This window comes from Lineus longissimus, chromosome 4 (assembly GCF_910592395.1).
Source record: "Lineus longissimus chromosome 4, tnLinLong1.2, whole genome shotgun sequence".
NCBI classification, from domain to species: Eukaryota; Metazoa; Nemertea; class Pilidiophora; order Heteronemertea; family Lineidae; genus Lineus; species Lineus longissimus.
This window is the reverse complement of record NC_088311.1, coordinates 24,995,145-25,015,027: the sequence shown is the minus strand read 5'-3', so window position 1 is coordinate 25,015,027 and position 19,883 is coordinate 24,995,145. Positions and strand designations below refer to the sequence as shown.

The following is a 19,883-nucleotide window of genomic DNA, read 5'->3' as shown; positions in this document are numbered from 1 at the left end:
GCGAAATATGGCGGGAAATTTGAATCCCAAGGTCTCATTGGGGACTTTTTTGGATTCATGCGCGGCCTAACCGTAGTTCCTAAAAGATCATTGATTTCTTGGTTCTAACAGTATGCAAGTGTTGATTTAGCAGCTGTTCTGGTAAAAACATGTTTTTATAGAGTTTCTGAAACCTAGAACGCTACTCAATAGGCGGCTAACAAGAAACAACTCATTTTACTGTTGTTGCCGACGTATGTGTACACTGAGCTTGGAATGTGCGTCGGCCCCGTGTTGAAATGCCGTCCAGCGCAAGTTGGTGCGTTTTTCGCTGATTTGTGCAAAATTCAACATATCTCAAAAGTTCAATGGTTGACCCTCGATTTTTTTTTGATTTTTGTGTAGCGTAAGCAACTGTCTTTCACGGTAAAAATGGTCACTGTAAGAATTATTCGGGAAGAAATGTTTAACATTTGGGGTTTTCCGTGATTGTACTGATCTGTCTTCAAATGGGTTGACCTATGGATAAGACAAGAATATGGTTTGAACTATCAACTCACTATGCTTGCGAAGACATGCACAACCTGACCGTCTCCTCCTTTAAGAAAAATGTGTCTCATTTTCACCATCATGATCAATGGTGAACTGTCGGCAGTTTTGGGACGGTAAATATTCACTATGGCAAGCATGGTAAACTCCGATTTCACCATGGTGAACGCCGATATCACCATGATGGTGAATCCCTGATCATTTTCGTAAGGGTCTCGATCTTTCCAGGGTACACAATCATTTCTTCAGGGTCTGAAAGGTATTTCCTGGATGTGCCTTCCAACGACGGAGTCTATCGTGTTCCAATACGGGGTGTAACATGTCTCTACAAGATTGATGTGTGACATAGAGAGCAGGATATCAAAGTCACCAATAAGATACGGAGATTACACTGGATTAGTCTTGTAGGACAGTTATACCAGGTTCTGGTCAATTTAAACGACAGCTACCCTGCCGTGTATCAGTCTTTTAAGACAGATATACCAGGTTCGAGTCAATTCAAACGAAAGTCTTTCCTCCCTAGCTCCCCTGCCGTGGACCATCAGTACTACAGAAAACGAATATTATGTGACGTAGCCAGGGACAGTCAGCCGGCCACGCGCCATTTTCGGGCAAATTCTCTTCCCACGATGACGTCATTTTTTGCTCATTAACATAATGTTAGGCGGCAATTTTGAGAAGATTTGGGCTTTATTTGGCGCTGCGATCGCTCCGTGGCCGGCTTACTGGGGAGTCACATGGTGAACAAAGAGAACACACCCGTTCACAGGTAACACCAGACTCGGAGTAAGCAAGCACCTTAAATGAAGACGTGCATTCTTTTTCTGAAGCTGAGATAACAATGTTTTTCTCTGTTGTGGATATATATCAATCCAGACTTCTTGCTTGTAAGATGCTGATCAAATGACAAAACTTATTTCAGTTATCTTTGCTCAAAACCAATTTATTGATAAGTTGTATGTCTGTATATCATGATTATAATGCGAGTAAATTCTCAAATATTGCACGACCTTGAATAAATTAGAATACAAAATATGAAATGTGCATGTTTTTTATGCCATGTATGTGCCACCGTAGAGTCAACTACACCTACACTCTAGACGCAGCGGACCGGCCTCATCCCCATGAGAAGGCCGGGTATGAAAAAAAGGATGTCGAAATGGACTGCCTCGTGAGTCCAAGAGTCAACCTGTTCAACTTGAGTGTTGTATGTGACTAGGAAGCATGTGTTTTCATCCAACTGGATATAGTCAATGACGTGGTCAGTTCATACCTTACATACAGTAGCACCTGATAAATGCTGTGTTGATTGAAGAGTTCAATAGAAATGCTACATTCTTGAATAAATGTAGTTGTCTTCTTGTGGAGGTTTTACTTTGCCATGTATGCATCATGTAGTGCCCTCTGAAGCGCCATGCTGCACTAACTCAACAGCTAGCTGTAAATCCAGTTTACAACACTGTAGGCCCGGACACTGCAGACACTCTTCTCCTTGAAAAAGGTGCCCTCCTTTTCGATAGCTGATACGGGACCTTCCGCTTTTGTTAAAAGCAAGCCCAACGACAGCACTTGCACTGAAAATAAACTTCCAAAACCTATAGGAAGTTCGCGTAGGTTTCAAATCCCTTCAGATACTCAAGGACAACTTCGTGGATGAACTTGTATTGCTCCTGAAAATATACAAAGATTGCCTTATACGGGCCTGATGGATAATGTGATTAATCAACTCGAAATGCGGATGGCATAGAGGCTATAATGAAGGAGACGTGTTTTGGTCCAAGAGACAAAGGCAATACTTACGTAAGTGTTGACGAGTTGTGGTCTGTTTGACCTGAGCAGACGGAGATACTGGAAAACATCCACCTCATGGTCGACCTTGACCTTCTCTATGACGGAATGCGCCGCGCAGAAGACACCACTCTGGGAAGCACCGTCCCTGGAAAAAATATTTCGAGCAAAGAATTGAAGGAAACGGGTGAGCTGGATAGTTTGAAGTTCTCGGTCCAGATCAGAGAGACGCGAGGCATGCATCATTGTCCAGGTTCCTTGGTGTTCACGTATTAAAGGCATGGACTAGCAGCAGTGGTTTTCTGTGTTCTGCACATGGTGGCCTCCGAGACCAGGATGTCAACCATCAACAGCCGTTCTTTTTTTGAACACGTGCAGGTGGAGTCCGACCGGTGTACAAACATGTTGACCCTCAATGTCTTCCTCTGCCTAGCCTTAGTCAACCCGTGCGCCCCGTAGGCCTTCGGAAGGAATACCTGATTATTGCCGTGAATGAGCCGGTATGAAAACAAGGACCGAGTCTAAAACTAGAACCACTTACAAGCACTGCACAAGTATCGTCTTGTTCTCGACCTTTTGTAGCCACTTTTCCACCATTTGTAACAGCTCCACAATCGACTCCGGGGAGGATGGAGTCGGCTGACCATCGGGCCAGTTTTGTAACTGAAAGTGCCGGACCAGTCGACCCGACATGTCGCCTTTATCCTGGAAAAAAACTCTTGGTGAGAACAAAATGAGCGTTATTCCCAAAATAACAGTAAGGTGACTGCAGATGAAACGTCGCTGACCATTCCAACGCATTAGTCATAAATGTTAGAGATCGATGCCTACGACAAGAATCAGTGATCGCAGTGACTTGCGACCGATATCGAACCCGGCGGCTAACAGTACCCACAGATGAAAGATCTCTTCGTCGAACATTGATCATAATTGCAGGTCACAAAAATGGCTCGATTGTGTGGCGCTATGGGCTGTGTCTGAAGAAGTAGGCCTAGCTTTTACGTAGAGGCAGCCTGTCGGAGAGAGGAGTCACCATGACCAGTTTCTCATTTACCCCTTTACTCTCCATCATTGATATTCTGAAATCCCTCGAAACGATATCACTGTTTGAGGTGGAAGTGGCCAGACCCTCTACGACCAGCGGCCCGAGCTCCAGGCGCTCTCTTTCCACCGGGCAATAATCTGGAGCAAGCTGAAATGACAGGAACGTTCTTTTCAAGTTCAGTGTGTAAATGGGGAGGGCGATTTAGGTGGGAAAACAAAGTTTCTTTATATGCCGGGGCACTTGCGTAATCAATGACCGGCACAGACATCTCAAAGTGAAAAAGATGTATACTATCTTGTGTGAATGATGATGTCGTGTTTGAACTTCCAAATCGTGGATGAACACCTTTAGCGAGGCTAAACACGCTGTTTGGATGATGACATTGATGAACCTGCAATCATTCTGTGATACTTGCAGTTACCTCAGAGTCGACCACGTTCATCATGACAATAGTGGAGATTCCCGTATCATGCACGATCCGCCAGATGTCCTTCATTGTCTCCGGCAGGGGCATCTGGGTGATGATGTAGGTGTCCCGTTCACCGTAACCCTAAAAGCAAATGGCCTAGGTAACGATCTAAGGGAATGAAAAGCTTAGTTTCAATAAGATTAAAATCCGTCAGCAGATTTCGACTTTCTAAACCTGAACCGATGGTCTAGTTTCAGGCCACGGTCAGTCACTACATCAAAATGTATCAACGTTTAAGTCGGTAATGGAAGAGAGAATCTCACATGTTGTCCGGCTATAAAAATGACCTTTTCATTAATATCTCAGTATCAGATGTAGTAGCTTTTGAAAGCATGCATCAAATGAAAAAAAACAAATGCGGCTTGCTAGTTTTGTGACAGTAACTTACCGTGGCATACACTGCATTGACATAATCATCCCAACCACTCACAGGGAGAGAGAGCACGACCCGAGACATATCATCTACGAAAATGGAAGGAAAAAATAAGTGTATTATGTCGCTTATCAAACTCCAATACCCTCATCCTTGGACAGAGGAAATGTGATGCATCTATTCCATGTTAAAATTACCAAGATGATCGCCTGTACCAGCCAATACGGAATGACGCTAATACGGACGGAATATTTCCCCAATATTGATGCTCTTATCGGTCAATAATCTTAGATTCTCACTTGAGAAAGTTATATTTATGTATAGTCTACACATTGAAGCAGACGTCAGCTTCCTTACCTGGTACAATGTACTGATTCCGGTTCTTGCTACTATGGCAGATAGCTTTATCTGAAGGGACTATGGCGTCTGTGAAAATTTTCATGATCTGAAAGGGATATAAAAATATCATTAATTTCTTTCGCGATGGTAAATTACAAATGCAGTGTGTCTGTGACAAGTACTAGTAAACTTGTCTGCAAACATATAAGGACAGTAGCAATTTCGCTCATCTGGTGAGCTTAATACTGTCGTCCGTTAGTAGGGCACGATTTGTAACCACTAGGGCCATGGACCTGAAACTTACACACGAAAAGATCTAATTCCAAAACGAATTTTGGTTCGATCCTATTTTTGGTCTGGCCAACAGGGGGCAAAATGTAAAAAACATACTAAAAATGCTTCAGCTCGTTTACGAATGGCCGGAATATCACCAGCTTTTTACGGTACCAGTATAAGAATGTGTATCTAATGTGGTCCACATACCGAGTACTGTTGCTGCAACCTACACGTTGCTTGCTCTGGAAGGGGCTTGATGAGATTGCAGTATGCCTCGGGGTAAAAGGCGCTCTGGATGTAGGTGATCCCGACCTTGAAGAACTCCAAAATGGCGTCGTGTACGTGCGCGTACTGACCCTGTGAAATAGCAGAGGAAATCCGATATAACCATCGCTCTTATTTAGCCTGCTTTACATTATCATGGAAAAACAAAATAATAGCATGAACAGCAAGGAGAATCATGTACAACGTGAAGTCCAGTACTCATCCCGCCTTGGAGGTGTAATAAAACCTCGAAGTGCAGAGCGAGGCTAATAACAAAAACACACAAAATCTCACTTTATTTTTCTGTTTTATTATTATTCAAATGTCAATTGACTGACTTCCTTTGAGATCTGTCACACTCGTACAAGTTGACTTACCACGTTCTGTACCATGTTCGGTCTCTGCTCTCTCATTTTGAGGACACACTCGTAGAAATTGACTTTCTTCTCAGCCTTTCCTTGGCGGATCAGGTAGTCGATACCGATGAAGGTCCCAGTCCGGCCTGCCCCAGCACTGCAAGAATTTAACACGCTTATCAAAGAAATCAGCGTAAATTAGAAGAATTAAAGAAAGGTTATCCATGCAGAGCCATCAGTTCGGTGGCATTCACTCTGCCGCTAGTTTCTCAAAATTCACCAAAAATTGATGGTCTTCAAACTGTCACGTGTATTTCCCTCATACCTGCAGTGTACCAATATGGGCGCCTTCCCATATTCAGTCTCCTGAAACACTTGTCGTCTGAAGTTTAGCATGGAGCAGGCGAACTTTGGGACGCCATGATCAGGCCAGGAGGTGAAATGGAAGTGCTTCACAGTGTGTACCTCCTCATTCTGAAATGTTCAGTAAAATGGAATCCCTTTACAGATAAAGGCTCTATATACATCATGAAACCGCAAGCATCAATAAATTGATTGTAAGCTAGCAAGATAATGATATCAGGATTGTGGAACAAGCAAGAATACAACAACCAACACGTCTAGCCTGGTTACTCTGAGGTCAAGACTAAACTGGTTTTCAAATGATCTCAGCCTTGAATTACAAAGATGGCAGAGCCAAACAAATGCCCCATCGTTCCCCACAGCTTGGTTCTATGCAATGCTTCCTCACATGGCAGAGCCAAACAAATGCCCCATCGTTCCCTACAGCTTGGTTCTATGCATCGTTCCCCACAGCTTGGTTATATGCAATGCTTCCCACGCAGGGATTTGGTGATATAAATCCTTACCAAAGTAACAGTGAGGATCCGCTTCACATAGTCTGTGTATTTGTATTCTTCCGCCAGCTGCACAGTAAATGGGCCGTAGGTCGTCCTTCCCTGGTCCGGCCAGTATTGGTCGCACTTCGGCTGGGAAAGGAATGATATTGTTACTGATGGGTACATTGAAAAGTGCAGTTTATTCCAAAGAGATTCATACATCATAATGCAGTTCCAAGTCTTTATGCTTTTATCGTTGGCGGCATAAGCAAGAGAAACGTTTGTACCCAGAGGTTGAAACACCGATTTCAAAAAGCAGCCGATGACCAACTCCACTCCTTTTAAACTTCCGATACCTAATGGGCACTTCAAGCAGTCATTAAGTGATGATTATCAACATGCTCACGTACCTTTCCCATTTCTTTAAAGTGTGTGAGCATCACAACGGTCGCACAACGTTCCTGCCATATCATGCGCCACATCGCTGGTATCGTCGTGGGAATTGGCCCTACACGCCGTACAAGTTAATGACAGTGATTGTGAGTTTGGCTGATGTCATTCATGTTATAATGAAAGAACAGGAAAAAACCTGAAGTTTCGGTCCTGCTCCAAGCCAATTACGTCTCGAAACCAACATATATCATAACCTTCTTATCCGTGAGACGACACCAATGAACAACGCAAACCTGTCCTTCGATGCCACCTCTGGCATTTTTAGTTGGTTAAGTTCATCTTTCAATAGAATAAGAAAGTAAAGTAGACCATCCTTGGCCATATCACCGAGACAATACGCCAGGTACCCGACAACATCACAAACGCTTAGACAACGACCAACTCACCCTGTGAAGCAATGAAGGCGTTCTCTCCTTGGTAACCCTATAACGAGAGGAAATGAGAGCAATGAAGATAAAGAATCCTTCGTTCTGATGATAGGAACGCCACATAATATGTTTAATACACTAAATGTTGGCCGGAATTGTTAGTGTTAAAACCTTGACATCCCTCTCCTTATATGTGCCCTTCTGTTTACTCATCGTGCTGACATCATTCTCATACACATTCCTGTCAGTAGCAATGCAACCACTTACATGGATGAAGCTTGCATTAATGTAGTCTGATATCTGGCTGCCGACGGGTTGGAGGACAACACGGCTATGGTCATCTGAAACAGAATAGTTAGACACGGTAGTGGTATGGTAAAACAACACTATATACGTCATCTGCAGTCCTAATCACAGGCCTGTTCATGATGAAATCATGTAGGGTGTCACCAATTGTTCATGTAATCACAAGTTTGGCCTCCATCATGTACCATTCTCTTAGCTGGCGGTCATCTTCCCTTAGTCTCGATTCCTACTTACATGCTAAAATGTTCTTATAGCGATTTAACGGCAGGTTGGCTTCTTCCTTGGCTTGCTCGACAGATTTCACCATATTCTTTGGCAGCGACTTAAAATAAAGAGAAAAACATGTAAAGTGTAAATGTAAAACAAGTAAGATTTAAATGTTAAACATTAGAGTGTAATGTTAATTATTAGAGTGTAATGTTAAACAAGAAAACTGTAAATGTTGAACATTTTTAAAGTGTGAGTTGTCAATATTACTTAATGCACCTGTCACTTTGATACTGCGATACGTGTCGCCAAAACGTTCAATGGGATACAGATGCCAGATAGTTCAGGTTGAGTTACACGAAGTCGCCACTAGGGGTCTCACAGTACATCGAACGTATGTATGAGTAAAGTGATTATCGCTGAATCCAACACAACCCTGACCTGTGCATACTGGTCACCTGAAGATTCTAATTTGACCACTTCACGTTCCTTCCCTACCCTAGGGAGTACACCTCTTTGCCTACCTCAAACTCCCCAGTGAATTCTGCAGCCCTTTCTCCTCGGATTGCCTTCACGTACCCAATCAGGCCTGATATAGGCATGGAGTGTTCTTGACCTTCAGAGTCAACCTCTCCAGCCGTGCTAGGTCCTGGCTCGGCAGCTAAATCGACTGAAAAAAGACACATTTGGTCACATGTCAGAATCAGTGGAAGCTTCATGCACCGAGCAGGTAGGCGGGCCGATCCGAACAAGGGAAAAAAATTCGAATTGTTGGAATAAATAACCTATTTAGGCTTAGTCCTTACGATTGTCCATTTCATGATCTCCTTTCGTTTTCATGATGCCTTGAACATCTTCGTCGAATGGTTTGCTCTCTCGCTGTTTCTTTCCATGGGACTTCCTGCACAGAAATAATTCAACGGTTAGGTAGATACGACAACCAACCTCGTCAAACCTTTTAATTAGAGGCAGATTTTGAAACCCTTACAAACAATTGGGTACGAACGCATATAGCGTTATGAAGGCATGACTGAATTGGAAATCGCTTTCACACTCTTGATCTCGTAGACAGGGCTGGCTGTACCTACCTTCTGTAAATAATAACAGCAAGAACAATGAGAGCTGCCAGTGCAACCAGGATACCAACAGCCAGTCCAGCTACTTTGCCTATATTTGACTTGCTTTCAACTGAAACAGAGAAAGGCGTCTATGACTGAACAGGGCAGTTACAGACGAGAACAGTTATTTTCTACGCCCTGTAAGCTCTCCACCTGCGGTCTCGAGCTTTCGATTCCCTTTCACTCATATTCAGTGGGACTGACTTGTTTTTACCAATAATACAACACTTGATTGTTGTACTTGATATTCATTGAATTTTACGTAAAAGTGACAAATTGAAGAATGTTACTGGAAGGGGTCATTGTGCTCTTTGAGCAGTCCACGACCAACGATGACGCAGAACTAGTATGACGCAGCCACAGGTGGCGCCGGAAAACGTGACAACAGTGTCCTGACATAACTACCTTGTCAGAAAAAGTGAAGGACAGTTTGAAAATGATCGGTTACAGGAACAAGCACGAGTGTTTTGCAAGGGACTGGCTGGTTATGCCAAGACAGTACAGAAGGATATCTCTACTATACTGTAGACAAGGGTGGGTTTCGTTCAAAGACATGATCATGACACCCATATCCAAGTTATATGCACAACAAAACAAGATAATCACCCTTGATAGGCCTCCCATATCTCCGGTAAGCAACAGTTGACATCTTGAAAAGAGATAACACTACCTGAATATGCATTGAGCGGGAGCAACAAATACAGTGGTGAAAGGTGACAAAATTGCAATAAAAAAAGAGTCTCATCATCTCTATACTAAGCTCGAGACTGAGTACTCTTAAAGTCGGTGCATCTCATGAAACTAGCGAATTTCTTCCATATCTACACTTGAAGTTGACTCGTCTCCCCTTCATCAATCTCTCGAGATGTCAAAGACGCTAAAAATTGATTAATCTCTTCACACGAAACTCGAAGCTACATACTTCACCAACTGTGAACGCCATCCCAAAGATGACATCATATGACTGTCCCTTCTCTAGTGGGGCGTTGTAGTAACTACCATACGTCTTGCCATCTCCGATAACGAATGGACCACTGAAGTCCGCGGCAAGTTCGGCTGCAATGTAACTAGTGTAGCCTTTCTCCTTCGCGGTATCATGATCGATAAGCCGGTTATGCTCATCTTCTCGCAGTGGTATCGACCTCTTCCTGCGACCTCCGCCGACTTTCTCAACAGCAATATACAATTTACTGTCGGGGAGATATAAATATGTATTAAGAAGTTTCATTTAAGGTAAAGGAAAAGGCACACAGGCTTACATATTGCAATACATGTATGTCTTGAGCAACTTGTATTTGACGAGTCGAGGTAGAGAATAGTGTACCTTTGCTAAAGCATGCTTGAGTATTAGAAATTTCGGATATCAGGTCGAAGTCACCGCCCGTCACAACGATGACAAGTTTCAGTTTTGTTGAATGAGGGATATACACACATTTTGGTCATGGAGCAAACGCCCTAAAAGTTCTCGAGTTTGTAAAAATCTCTTGTACCGGCTGAAAAACACTTAAATATCCTTTAAATACAATGTACTCTAAAACCTTTATTTTCAAAAATGCATGTTCAGCGACAAAAGTCCACTTACCTAACTGTACCTGTTTCTAGCATATCTGGCATTTCAGTTATGTAAACAGTGATAGTTGTATCGGTAGTTTTATCAGGAGAGACGCTTACGAAGAGATTCGCTGGGACTTTAGCCTCTGAAATCATAAAAAATATTATTGAAAACAATGCATATATTATTGAATAAGGCAATCAAACAGTGTCCCTTTCCGTCGGAGTTTGTTATAAGGCTTAGTGCGTGAATTTCATAATTGCCGCAGGAAAAATATGTAGAAATACTTTCATGATCAGGTATAACATTGAATGTGAAGGTGACATACGTTCTGGTACGTCCAGTTTCTCAGCCAAACTCTTGGGCTGGTGCATATCCCTCAAGCTAGTAGACCTACATAGGTTCAGCAACACTACCGTCCGTGGCTGGTGTGAGGGCAGATGCCCGAGTACCACACTGTATTCGCGAACAGAGGCCTACCATCTTGATTGGTCCAGTTCCTCAACGTAAGGCCAGAAACCCGAGTACCACACCTTATTCTCAAACACAGGCCTACCTTCTCGCTTGGTCCATTTTCAGCCAAGCGCGCACATGCTCAATATCCCTTGGAGGCCTGTTCAGCAACACTACGTATAATTGTACTCAGTGGCTGGTGCGAGGCCAGAAACCCGCGTACCACACCTTATTCTCAAACAAAGGCCTACCTTCTGGCTTGGTCCAGTTCCTAAGCCAAACACATGGTCCATATCCCATGGATGTCTGTGCCGCAACACTACAGTTGTATTCCGTGGCTGGCTGGAGGCCAGAAACTTCCAGCTCGTTCACAGAAGGACCGGGGTTAGACTCTTTAGTGTAAGCCGCCATGTCCCGGTTGACCTTCTCGTCGTAGGAAAATAACGGAGTGCATGTCACCTGAAAGGAAAATATCTTTCTCGTTTAGTTTTGAACCTGCGGATGAGGTCTTCCCCATTCGTACAGTTTACAGTTCGCCATTCGCTGCGACTCATTCCTATAGCCGTATGGAAATCGCTCCATCACATGGATCAGACCATTTAGTTCTATTTCCGTGAACCTCGTCTATCAATCTTTCAAATGCGGAGTATCTTTCAGAGGGCCTACCTTATAGTCTAAAAGAATTCCACTTTGGTATTTGGGCTGGGTCCAGACCACCTTCAAGCTGCTGGTCGTTTGTTCTGTAACTTCTAGGGTATCAGGTGGGCCAGGAACTGAAATGAAGAAGGAACAAACATTAGACGAAACAGCAAACCAGTATGCCAGGCGACTACCTGGAGATTTACGGTAGATACAGTTTTCAAGTTATAGTAGAACACCTATTTTACTTACTGCTTTCTTCGGTGATGATTTTTATTGCTTCACTCCAGGCTCCATCCCCCTTTGATGTGCTAGCCTTGGCCTGAAATGTATAACGAAAGTAATTAGGCAAAATGTTTGATCAGGCGATTGCAGCCTGGTCAAGCCAGTACATCTCGTTGTATTTCACCAAAATCGTAGATCCACCGGCCGGTGTCAATTTTGTCCAATATCCAGAGCTTGATCGAATTGTGCTTCTTGATCAACTCAATCTTTTTTTATTCATTTGGCCGCATTACCAAAGCCGAACTTTACTCATAAATGCACAGAAGTAAAATTCAATAGGAAAATTCAATCAAACATAAAAGAAGTTCTCCACATTACAGAAATGATGGAGATCTCCTCAATGATTCTATTGAGAAATGGTGGAGGAAAGTAGCAATTTCATTATTCTGGAGATAAAGGTCCGTTTCTCAAAATTTCGGAACTTACTCGGAAGCCGTAGGTAGCTTTTAAAGCCAAGTTCTTAAACGTGTAAGAAGGATCGGTTGGTTGCAAATCAGTACTTTTTTTCACACCATCTGTCCACTGTTCGCTCATTTCGAGGATGTACTGAGTGATGACACCGTAAGATGGATTTGGTGGGACCACTGTCACTGATATTGAAGTCGGGCTTGCCCCGGATTTTCTGACACTCGGTGCCAGCGGAACTGAAATATCGCATATAGAGATGTTTACTTGTATATCAATGATCAGCATATCATGCAGGTCATTTTATTTCATGAAAAATATTGATTGAAGGGATCGTGACAAAAAACAGTTATTGTCTTTATTGTTTGTCTCAATTGATGAATTCACAACAATATAATTGATTACATGACTTTCTTGCTCATATCCACGAGAGCACAATACTCACTATCTTCTGCTGTTATTATTTTGATGCTTGTACCGTTCCTCACTTTACCATCAGGACTCACTACACTCGGATTGACTTCATACTCCGTATAAGGGGACAGAGTTTCTATCGTGTAAATTGGATCAGCCTTTCGTATTCGCTTAAACCTTGTACCACGTGTGGCCTTGTAGTAGATATCTAACCACCTAATGCAATCGGCAAGCATTCCAGTAACCTAGAAAACAACGTGCATCATAAAATGACTTGTCTCAGTATACGGCCCACAGCCGCAGGCATATGCATAAATGATCGATCAAATTCGTTTCACACAGAAGTCAGAAAGAGTATTTTAATCATTTCGATTTTGAGTCAAAGATTTAGTTGACTTTTGAATAATAGTATAAGACATTACAGACACATTTTTTGCCGGTTTATGGAGGATTAAACACAGATTCGTTGATTTGCCTCGTTCGAAGCACTTATTCAGTTGACAACAATAACCAGTTAAAAGAGAGCAAAGCAATAGCTTACTTAAGAAGCAAAATAAAATAATAGATTATATTATTATAAATACATACCTCCATCTTTATAGATAGGCGCGCTCTAAAGGGGAAGGATTTACCCATGTCAATTGTATTGGCCTCCACTGTTACGTTTGGTGAAATCATGTGGTCTGCCAAAATAAATATTTGGTTGGATTTTGGAGGGAGTAAATGACTAAAGTAACACCAAGTTCTCATACCTCGTGGTGCATATGAAACGGCACTGCTCACGCTTGAAACATTACGAGGTACACTTTTATCACGAACTTAAATCAGAGCCATATTACTACATGTACTTGCAGATATTGTGAGTTGATGAGTCCAACGGGTACTAGACACCCCCCCCCCCCCATCTCTTGTGAATGCTCGCAGTCCCTCTTGACTACTCACCTTGACAAGAACCTGTTTGAAGGGTCGTCTTGGGGCCGGTCGAACTTCCAAATGTCCTCCCAGTGAAAGAATACTTAATTTTAAGACCGATATTGTACGCTGTCGACGGTTGCAGACCCGTCAAGTTGGCGTTCATCGTTCCTTTGCCAGCGGGAAATTCTTTGATGTCTAGAGTCGTGGTTCCCGAGGAAAGTTGTTTGTAAACCACATGGTATTTGAGTTCGGTAACCGCGTCGTAGGGACTGTCGTGGGGTCTAATATACGGCCACTGGATACTGATGGAAGTTGGCGTGGCTGCACTATGCTCAGAGCATGTTGGTATTTCTGAAAACATCAGATACGCAGATGGCTTAATGTGCTTCTTTTTGGCGTATCATACGCCCGCTCAAAACGCCAACAGGATTAAGCAGTAGAGTTGGCGATGTCCACGATGCTAGGCAGAGGGCAAAGTGGACCCCGGTGGGAAATTCCGGTATGCAAGTGGCCAACCGCTCTAAATTGAAAGAGATTTTAATCTCGAACATTAAAAAAAAGGTATAGGCAAATTTAAAATAAATTTCCGAGGGGATATGATTCTGGTCGATTTCAGCCCTACATGGTGACTATAGCTTTGAGCTACCAGATCGAAGCCGTTCATATAACGAAAAAATATGGAAGTCTGTATTGAAATAACGGATGTTTTGTGTGATACTACTAGTTAATAAAAAATTGCTTCCTTCTATAAATTTCGGACTTACCGATGTTGCAGTAAGGTCCCGTGAAGCGGTCGTTACATATTCCGATAGGACATCCTCCTGTTTTGTCGTCGCACTTGTCATCATTGGCACACTGGCATCGGTTGTTACAGTTAGGGCCATAATGCTTGGTTTGGCATGCTGAAAGTTAAACAAATGTACAGGCCTACCTTTTGATCAAAGTATCAAGAATTCTTAATGAGTTATGTAATTTAACTGGTAAAAGCTATTACGGTCTGAAAATATGATTAGTTAAAAACTACGTAATATTCCTTCATAATAAATCACACCCACCTCGATATTGAAAAGCTGTGACGCTTACTTCACATCCGGGACTGTCGATGTACCGCAGAGTTGGATCCATTGCTCAATACAATCAATCACGTCATGTAAGATGCTCATCACAAAATAGCAATAATATATAGAATTCTTGGGTATGATAAAGACCGCTCACAGGGAGAGAATTTTGGACAATATCACACATTCAATAAAAGGCAAATGAATATCAATTAACTCATCATACCCACCTCTATACTGGAAAGCTGCTACGCTCACTTCACACAAGGTGAGGAATGTTGAAACGAGGAGTTGGATTTTCAGGTGTCTCCCGACGACAGGGCTGTCACACCTTATTTCTGGCGATCCACCATTCGCTACTATCCCAGTAAAGTGGTGACAACCGTGATTATCCAAACTGATCTTAAAGTTGCTCAGCCTTTCTGGAAAGATGAAAGAACGAGTTTAAAATCAAATCGAATATCAAGGTATCTTCAGAATGGATCAGACCTGTCTTCAGACTTTAAGTCTTGGGGGCAATGGACAACGTTAATTAAACACAAATTTAAACTGATATAAAGCTTGCATTTGGCACGAGGCGAATCACATCATAAACTGATACTTACTTTGTGAGAACACATTTCTTAGCAACAAGTACTTACCTTCACACTTTGGAATATTGCACCAGTCCCATCCCTCACTTGGGCCATTACTAGTATAACACCAAGGTCTTGCTTCATTTGATGGGTTCCGGCAATAGTTAGCAGATGGCGGCGGTCTGTGGTTGGTCTGAAGTGACCAGTCCTTACAATTGTAATGACGTATTGTTGTGCTGATTGTTCCTCTGTATTCGGTGCCTTTATCGCTTTTCTTACACTTGGATACATTGTCTCCTAGATGATAATAAAACACAGAATCATTTCTACGAAATCGTCTGATGGCTAGTTATTACAAACTTTACAAGTACGTTGATAATCACAGAGAAATCACCTAGGCCTATTATTCCTAGGGTAGATAATACTATACGGAGATGTCATTCCAATGCCCAGCCAGTATGACAGAAATCCCTGCTAGCATAACACTTCATTAAGTTCAATTACATGGGCATGGTCTTAACTGAATCAAGGGACTAGGTATTTAGCAGTTTGAACCATCGGAAAATTGGTGAGGTCCAATAATTTCTTTTTCTCAGAGCGATAGGTCAAGAGTTAAAGCGTCGAAAGTTAGGCATCGATATTTCATCGCGCACAAAATGTTGGACATCGACATGTCATCACTCACAAAATGTTGGACACTCACAAAATGTGGGACATCGACATGTCATCGCGCATAAAATGTGGGACATCGCTTTGTCATCACTCACAAAATGTTGGACACTCACAAAATGTTGGACATCGACATGTCATCACGCATAAAATGTTGGACATCGCTTTGTCATCACTCACAAAATGTTGGACATCGACATGTCATCAATCACAAAATGTTGGACAACGATATGTCATCACTCACAAAATGTTGGACATCGATATGTCATCACTCACAAAATGTTGGACATCGATATGTCATCGCGCACAAAATGTTGGACATCGATATGTCATCACTCACAAAATGTTGGACATCGATATGTCATCACTCACAAAATGTTGTGCATCGATATTGCTCTCAACTGACCCCTCTTGAACACAAACAGCCCCTTACACCTCCGCAGGAGAAACGTTTTTTTAAAATGTGACTTTACCATCAACATGACGAACGTTCCATATTCTAACCGCGAAGACGACGTAGTCCTTTCCTAGATCCACCTGCCACCAAGGTTGTTTTTCTTCTTGTGTATGACTGCAGCTGGGAAAGTTTTGGTCAAATCTCCCATCAAGGGCTCGTGAGGCAGAATACATTCCATTGGTCGAACTCTGACTTGCGTCTGAAGACTTTCCTGTGGCAGCATTCCCTGGGGAAATGATATCAGGAGCGAAATTAGCATATAACACTTTACAACTAGGTTGAAGTCTTTGTACACTGGTAGGAGGCTTTTTCCGACTTCTTAACGGTTTTTCTAACTTTTTCATGATGTTTCCGACAAAAGTCCGAAACAGTCGCCTACGTGGTTGTTATGAAAAATCGACAAAATGACCGTCATCTAATAATTCTGGGATATAGCCGAACATTAGCACGGTGTCCGGTCAGACAAAATTATTTCACTCGTTCGCGATATCGCTCATCCATAATCGTGGGTGCCGTATTCGCAGTTAATCTGGCAAATATAAGGGGTGACGTACGGGTGACGGGTGATTGTATGAATACGCTGTTACCCCTGCTGCCGGACTGAACAACTGAAAAAGTTATCACCATGACCAGATATGAAGTTGAGTTATCACGTGCGAACAAAGCAATTTTGTAGTTGATCGGAGACCGTGATGTCAAACATATCGAACTCGTCAAATTGTCGAAAGAATTTTGGCCGGTGTAAAAGTAAAAAGTGTCCCCCTGGAAAAAGTGTCCGGCCCTATTGTATTCTGCAATATGGTTCTATAGAGACCCTGACCGTCAATAGCTCAGAGATTGAAGCGCATAATAGAATCCTTTGTTCCCGGACATTTTATCCTAGGACATTTTAAACTTCTACACCGGGTCTATTCGGCAAGCCGCTCGCCGAACAGGCATCTTTTTTTGTCCTGTTTGGAGAGCCGCTTGCCAAACAGCACTAAAAAGCCACCCTGTTCGGCCAGCCGGGCTTGCCAAACAGGTAAAAAATCTACCCTGTTTGGCGAGCTGGAACTTTACTATAATATTAATGAGTTCGGCTCTCCATTCAGGACAAAAAAAAGTCGCTGTTTGGTAAGCCGGTGTAAAAGTAAAAAGTGTCCCCCCTGGAAAAAGTGTCCGGCCCTATTGTATTCTGCAATATGGTTCTATAGAGACCCTGACCGTCAATAGCTCAGAGATTGAAGCGCATAATAGAATCCTTTGTTCCCGGACATTTTATCCTAGGACATTTTAAACTTCTACACCGGGCTTGCCAAGTAGTCACTTCCAAGAATTTTACTTGTGGATAAATCGACATTGTATTAAGAACACGATAATGTATACTGCGAAGGAGCATTACAGGGGAAAACGATACGAGAGAAGTTTGTACGACCTACTCCAGGTCTTAACAGTGCTTTGGCCTATCACCCATATGAAGGGTTGTTTGATGCAAATCAAAATGTACAGCATAAGTAGACAATGGCTTGGCCTTTCTTACGATTTCGCAGTAATTTATCAACCGGTCCCAGATCGATGAAACAGAACTCCTGAAAGGTATTGTTTATGGAAATACTCACCTCGCTGACAATACTCGCCTTCCCAGCCATCGGCACATCCGTTAGGGCAGGATCCGTTCACTGGGTTACAGGGGACGTTGCCGGCACAGTGACACTGGTAATCACAACTATCACCGAATGTAGTGTTGATTGGGCAAGCTGAAACAAACATATACATGTACCTGTACATACATTGTCAGGAGGCAATAACATTCGCATGTGAGAGATGAAATTAAAGGAACTTTCCGGTTTCTGGTGACAGATAGTAGGACAGCACTGAGGTGCCTTGGTCACTTTCACTCACTACACAAGATTTTCCCGCACACTCTTAGCCATACTTGAAATAGGTCCAGACAGCATCGTGCTCAAAGCTGTTTTATACAGGTTTTTAAATCAAAACTGACTTCTTTTATCAAAACAAACGGTTTATGGGGAAGAAATTGAGTTGGGTAGAAAATATGTCGGCCGACTTTCGTTCGGCCCGCTTCCGATGATTTTCTTTGCCCTAGCGTTGATATACTTTATACAATAATGTGAGTTAATTAAGCATACCCCCCCCCCCCTTCAAATATAATGCCTAAAAGTAAGTCCAGCTATGTGAAAAGTGGTGTAGTAGGCAGCCTTGAGATTAGGAAGTTGGAAAGGTAGTCAGATGGTGCTGGATGAGGAAAGCCTCCGACACAGGCCCTAAACAATCTCAAGTGTTTCCATGTAGCGCAATGATAAGTATGGAATTGTCATGCTTTTCCTGTGTCATAAGAGCGTCGGGACGTCTTGTGGCATGATCTACTTCCATCCGTTCATGTGAATAAAAAAGCCCAGAACATTTGAATCACTTTAACAACCCGATTGGATCTCTTCGTGAATGTTGCAAACCCTAAATTTAAGGATTCCTGGTAATGTAAAGTTGACATAGAAACAGAATTAAGCGTATTTCCATCACCACATCAAAAAAACGGTGAATGGAGAGTCATTTTAGAGGGAAAATGAGACCAAGTAGTCCAGTAGTTTTACGTCCAGAGCCGTATTTCTTAGGCTAAAGTGGACGTAATTGGGGCCGAAAAGAACAGAATTGAAACAAGATAAAAATTGCATCCGATTTACTTCACAATCTTGGCTCTGGAGCTGTTGTAGAACCGATATATCTTGCTCTTAGCTTAGAAAGATCCTCAACCCACTGGCATGACTGGTACTTGTACATGTAATTGGGTATGTATGGGGTGATTAAAGGATGGTCGTCTTCTTTTGATCATGTATATAACATCTGCAACTTTATGAGATATAGCTTGTAGTTAACTAAGTAAGGTTCTTTCATTATGTTAAGAAAAAATACATTATATTTAAAACCAAAAAATCTATCAAAATGATGTGACGAAAGGTTTGTTGAAAATCCTATATTCAGACAACTCCTATAACAATAAACCTTACAAACCGGTCATCAATAGATCATGCATAAAACATAGCTCAACGAGCGACCAGTTTTGTGTCGTACATGGCAAATTAGATGGCTGTTAAACAGATGTGAACCTACCGTCTGCCGTAATTGTAATCATCATGCTGCCGATTAGAAATGCCAGGCAGACGATAATCCGCTCCATGTCGTCTGCCCGTTAGTTTCTGCGTCTGCTGAAATTCGCTAGGCTCTCTGATATTCTATCATATCGCTCTCCTGATGGATATTATACTTTTAGGCCTGTTCCATGTTCATGCATCACTTCCTACAAGTATCAGGAAAATGTAAAATATGATAAGTAAGTCATGTTTCTCAATCATTGAAACTGGGTTAATATAAGGGTTTGCATGTGCTCTCACTAATTGCTTGTAGGCCTAGACTCACAGGCAGCTCAATGATGTCATCCTGTCCGTACCAACTCGTGGCGAGGGACTGGACCGCTTCCACTGCCTCCGGAGTGTAACACCTATCAGTTTATTACTCTTTCCCGACTTGCCGATAATGCAAGCCCAGACAGTCATCTCACCACATCAAGTCCAATCCAGGTAGTCTCTAGGATGAGCATTGTCATCTCACGAGAGCCTTGTGTGTCAAGATGAGGTGGTTTATATTTTTAATTCTCGGTTTGGCGTAGGTACATGAGTACCGCTTATTTAGTCTGCTCCAATAAAGGAAACACACTAAGAATAACACACTGCCAAA

The 19,883-nt window shown here is 42.5% G+C and overlaps 1 protein-coding gene across 1 annotated transcript; it reads right to left on the bottom strand.

Moving 5' to 3' along the window:
- Positions 1–1,468: 1,468 nt before the first annotated feature.
- Positions 1,469–19,376, bottom strand: LOC135486149 (receptor-type tyrosine-protein phosphatase T-like). The gene is made up of 34 exons (XM_064768699.1): positions 19,260–19,376; positions 17,750–17,887; positions 16,168–16,377; positions 15,092–15,322; positions 14,681–14,872; positions 14,157–14,294; positions 13,420–13,743; positions 13,066–13,160; positions 12,509–12,722; positions 12,085–12,302; positions 11,626–11,695; positions 11,401–11,507; positions 10,986–11,193; positions 10,312–10,426; positions 9,652–9,919; positions 9,336–9,378; positions 8,700–8,799; positions 8,418–8,512; positions 8,136–8,281; positions 7,639–7,726; positions 7,366–7,439; positions 7,117–7,153; positions 6,688–6,785; positions 6,308–6,427; positions 5,764–5,912; positions 5,460–5,595; positions 5,026–5,175; positions 4,561–4,648; positions 4,219–4,292; positions 3,783–3,911; positions 3,371–3,508; positions 2,858–3,021; positions 2,329–2,464; positions 1,469–2,198 (listed from the first exon to the last, which is right to left on the bottom strand). The coding sequence occupies exons 1-34, from the start codon at positions 19,324–19,326 to the stop codon at positions 2,124–2,126; spliced, it is 4,635 nt and encodes a 1,544-aa protein (XP_064624769.1). The 5' UTR covers positions 19,327–19,376; the 3' UTR covers positions 1,469–2,123.
- Between the last annotated feature and the right edge of the window lie 507 nt (positions 19,377–19,883).

Bases quoted from the DNA above. Each gene is read 5' to 3' on its own strand.
- LOC135486149 (XM_064768699.1), bottom strand. From the start codon at position 19,326: ATGGAGCGGATTATCGTCTGCCTGGCATTTCTAATCGGCAGCATGATG. The intron at 14,873-15,091 runs GTAAGTACTTGT...TCATCTTTCCAG, and splicing joins CAATATTCCAAAGTGTGAAG to AAAGGCTGAGCAACTTTAAG. The intron at 7,440-7,638 runs GTAAGTAGGAAT...ATTCTGTTTCAG, and splicing joins CTATAAGAACATTTTAGCAT to ATGACCATAGCCGTGTTGTC.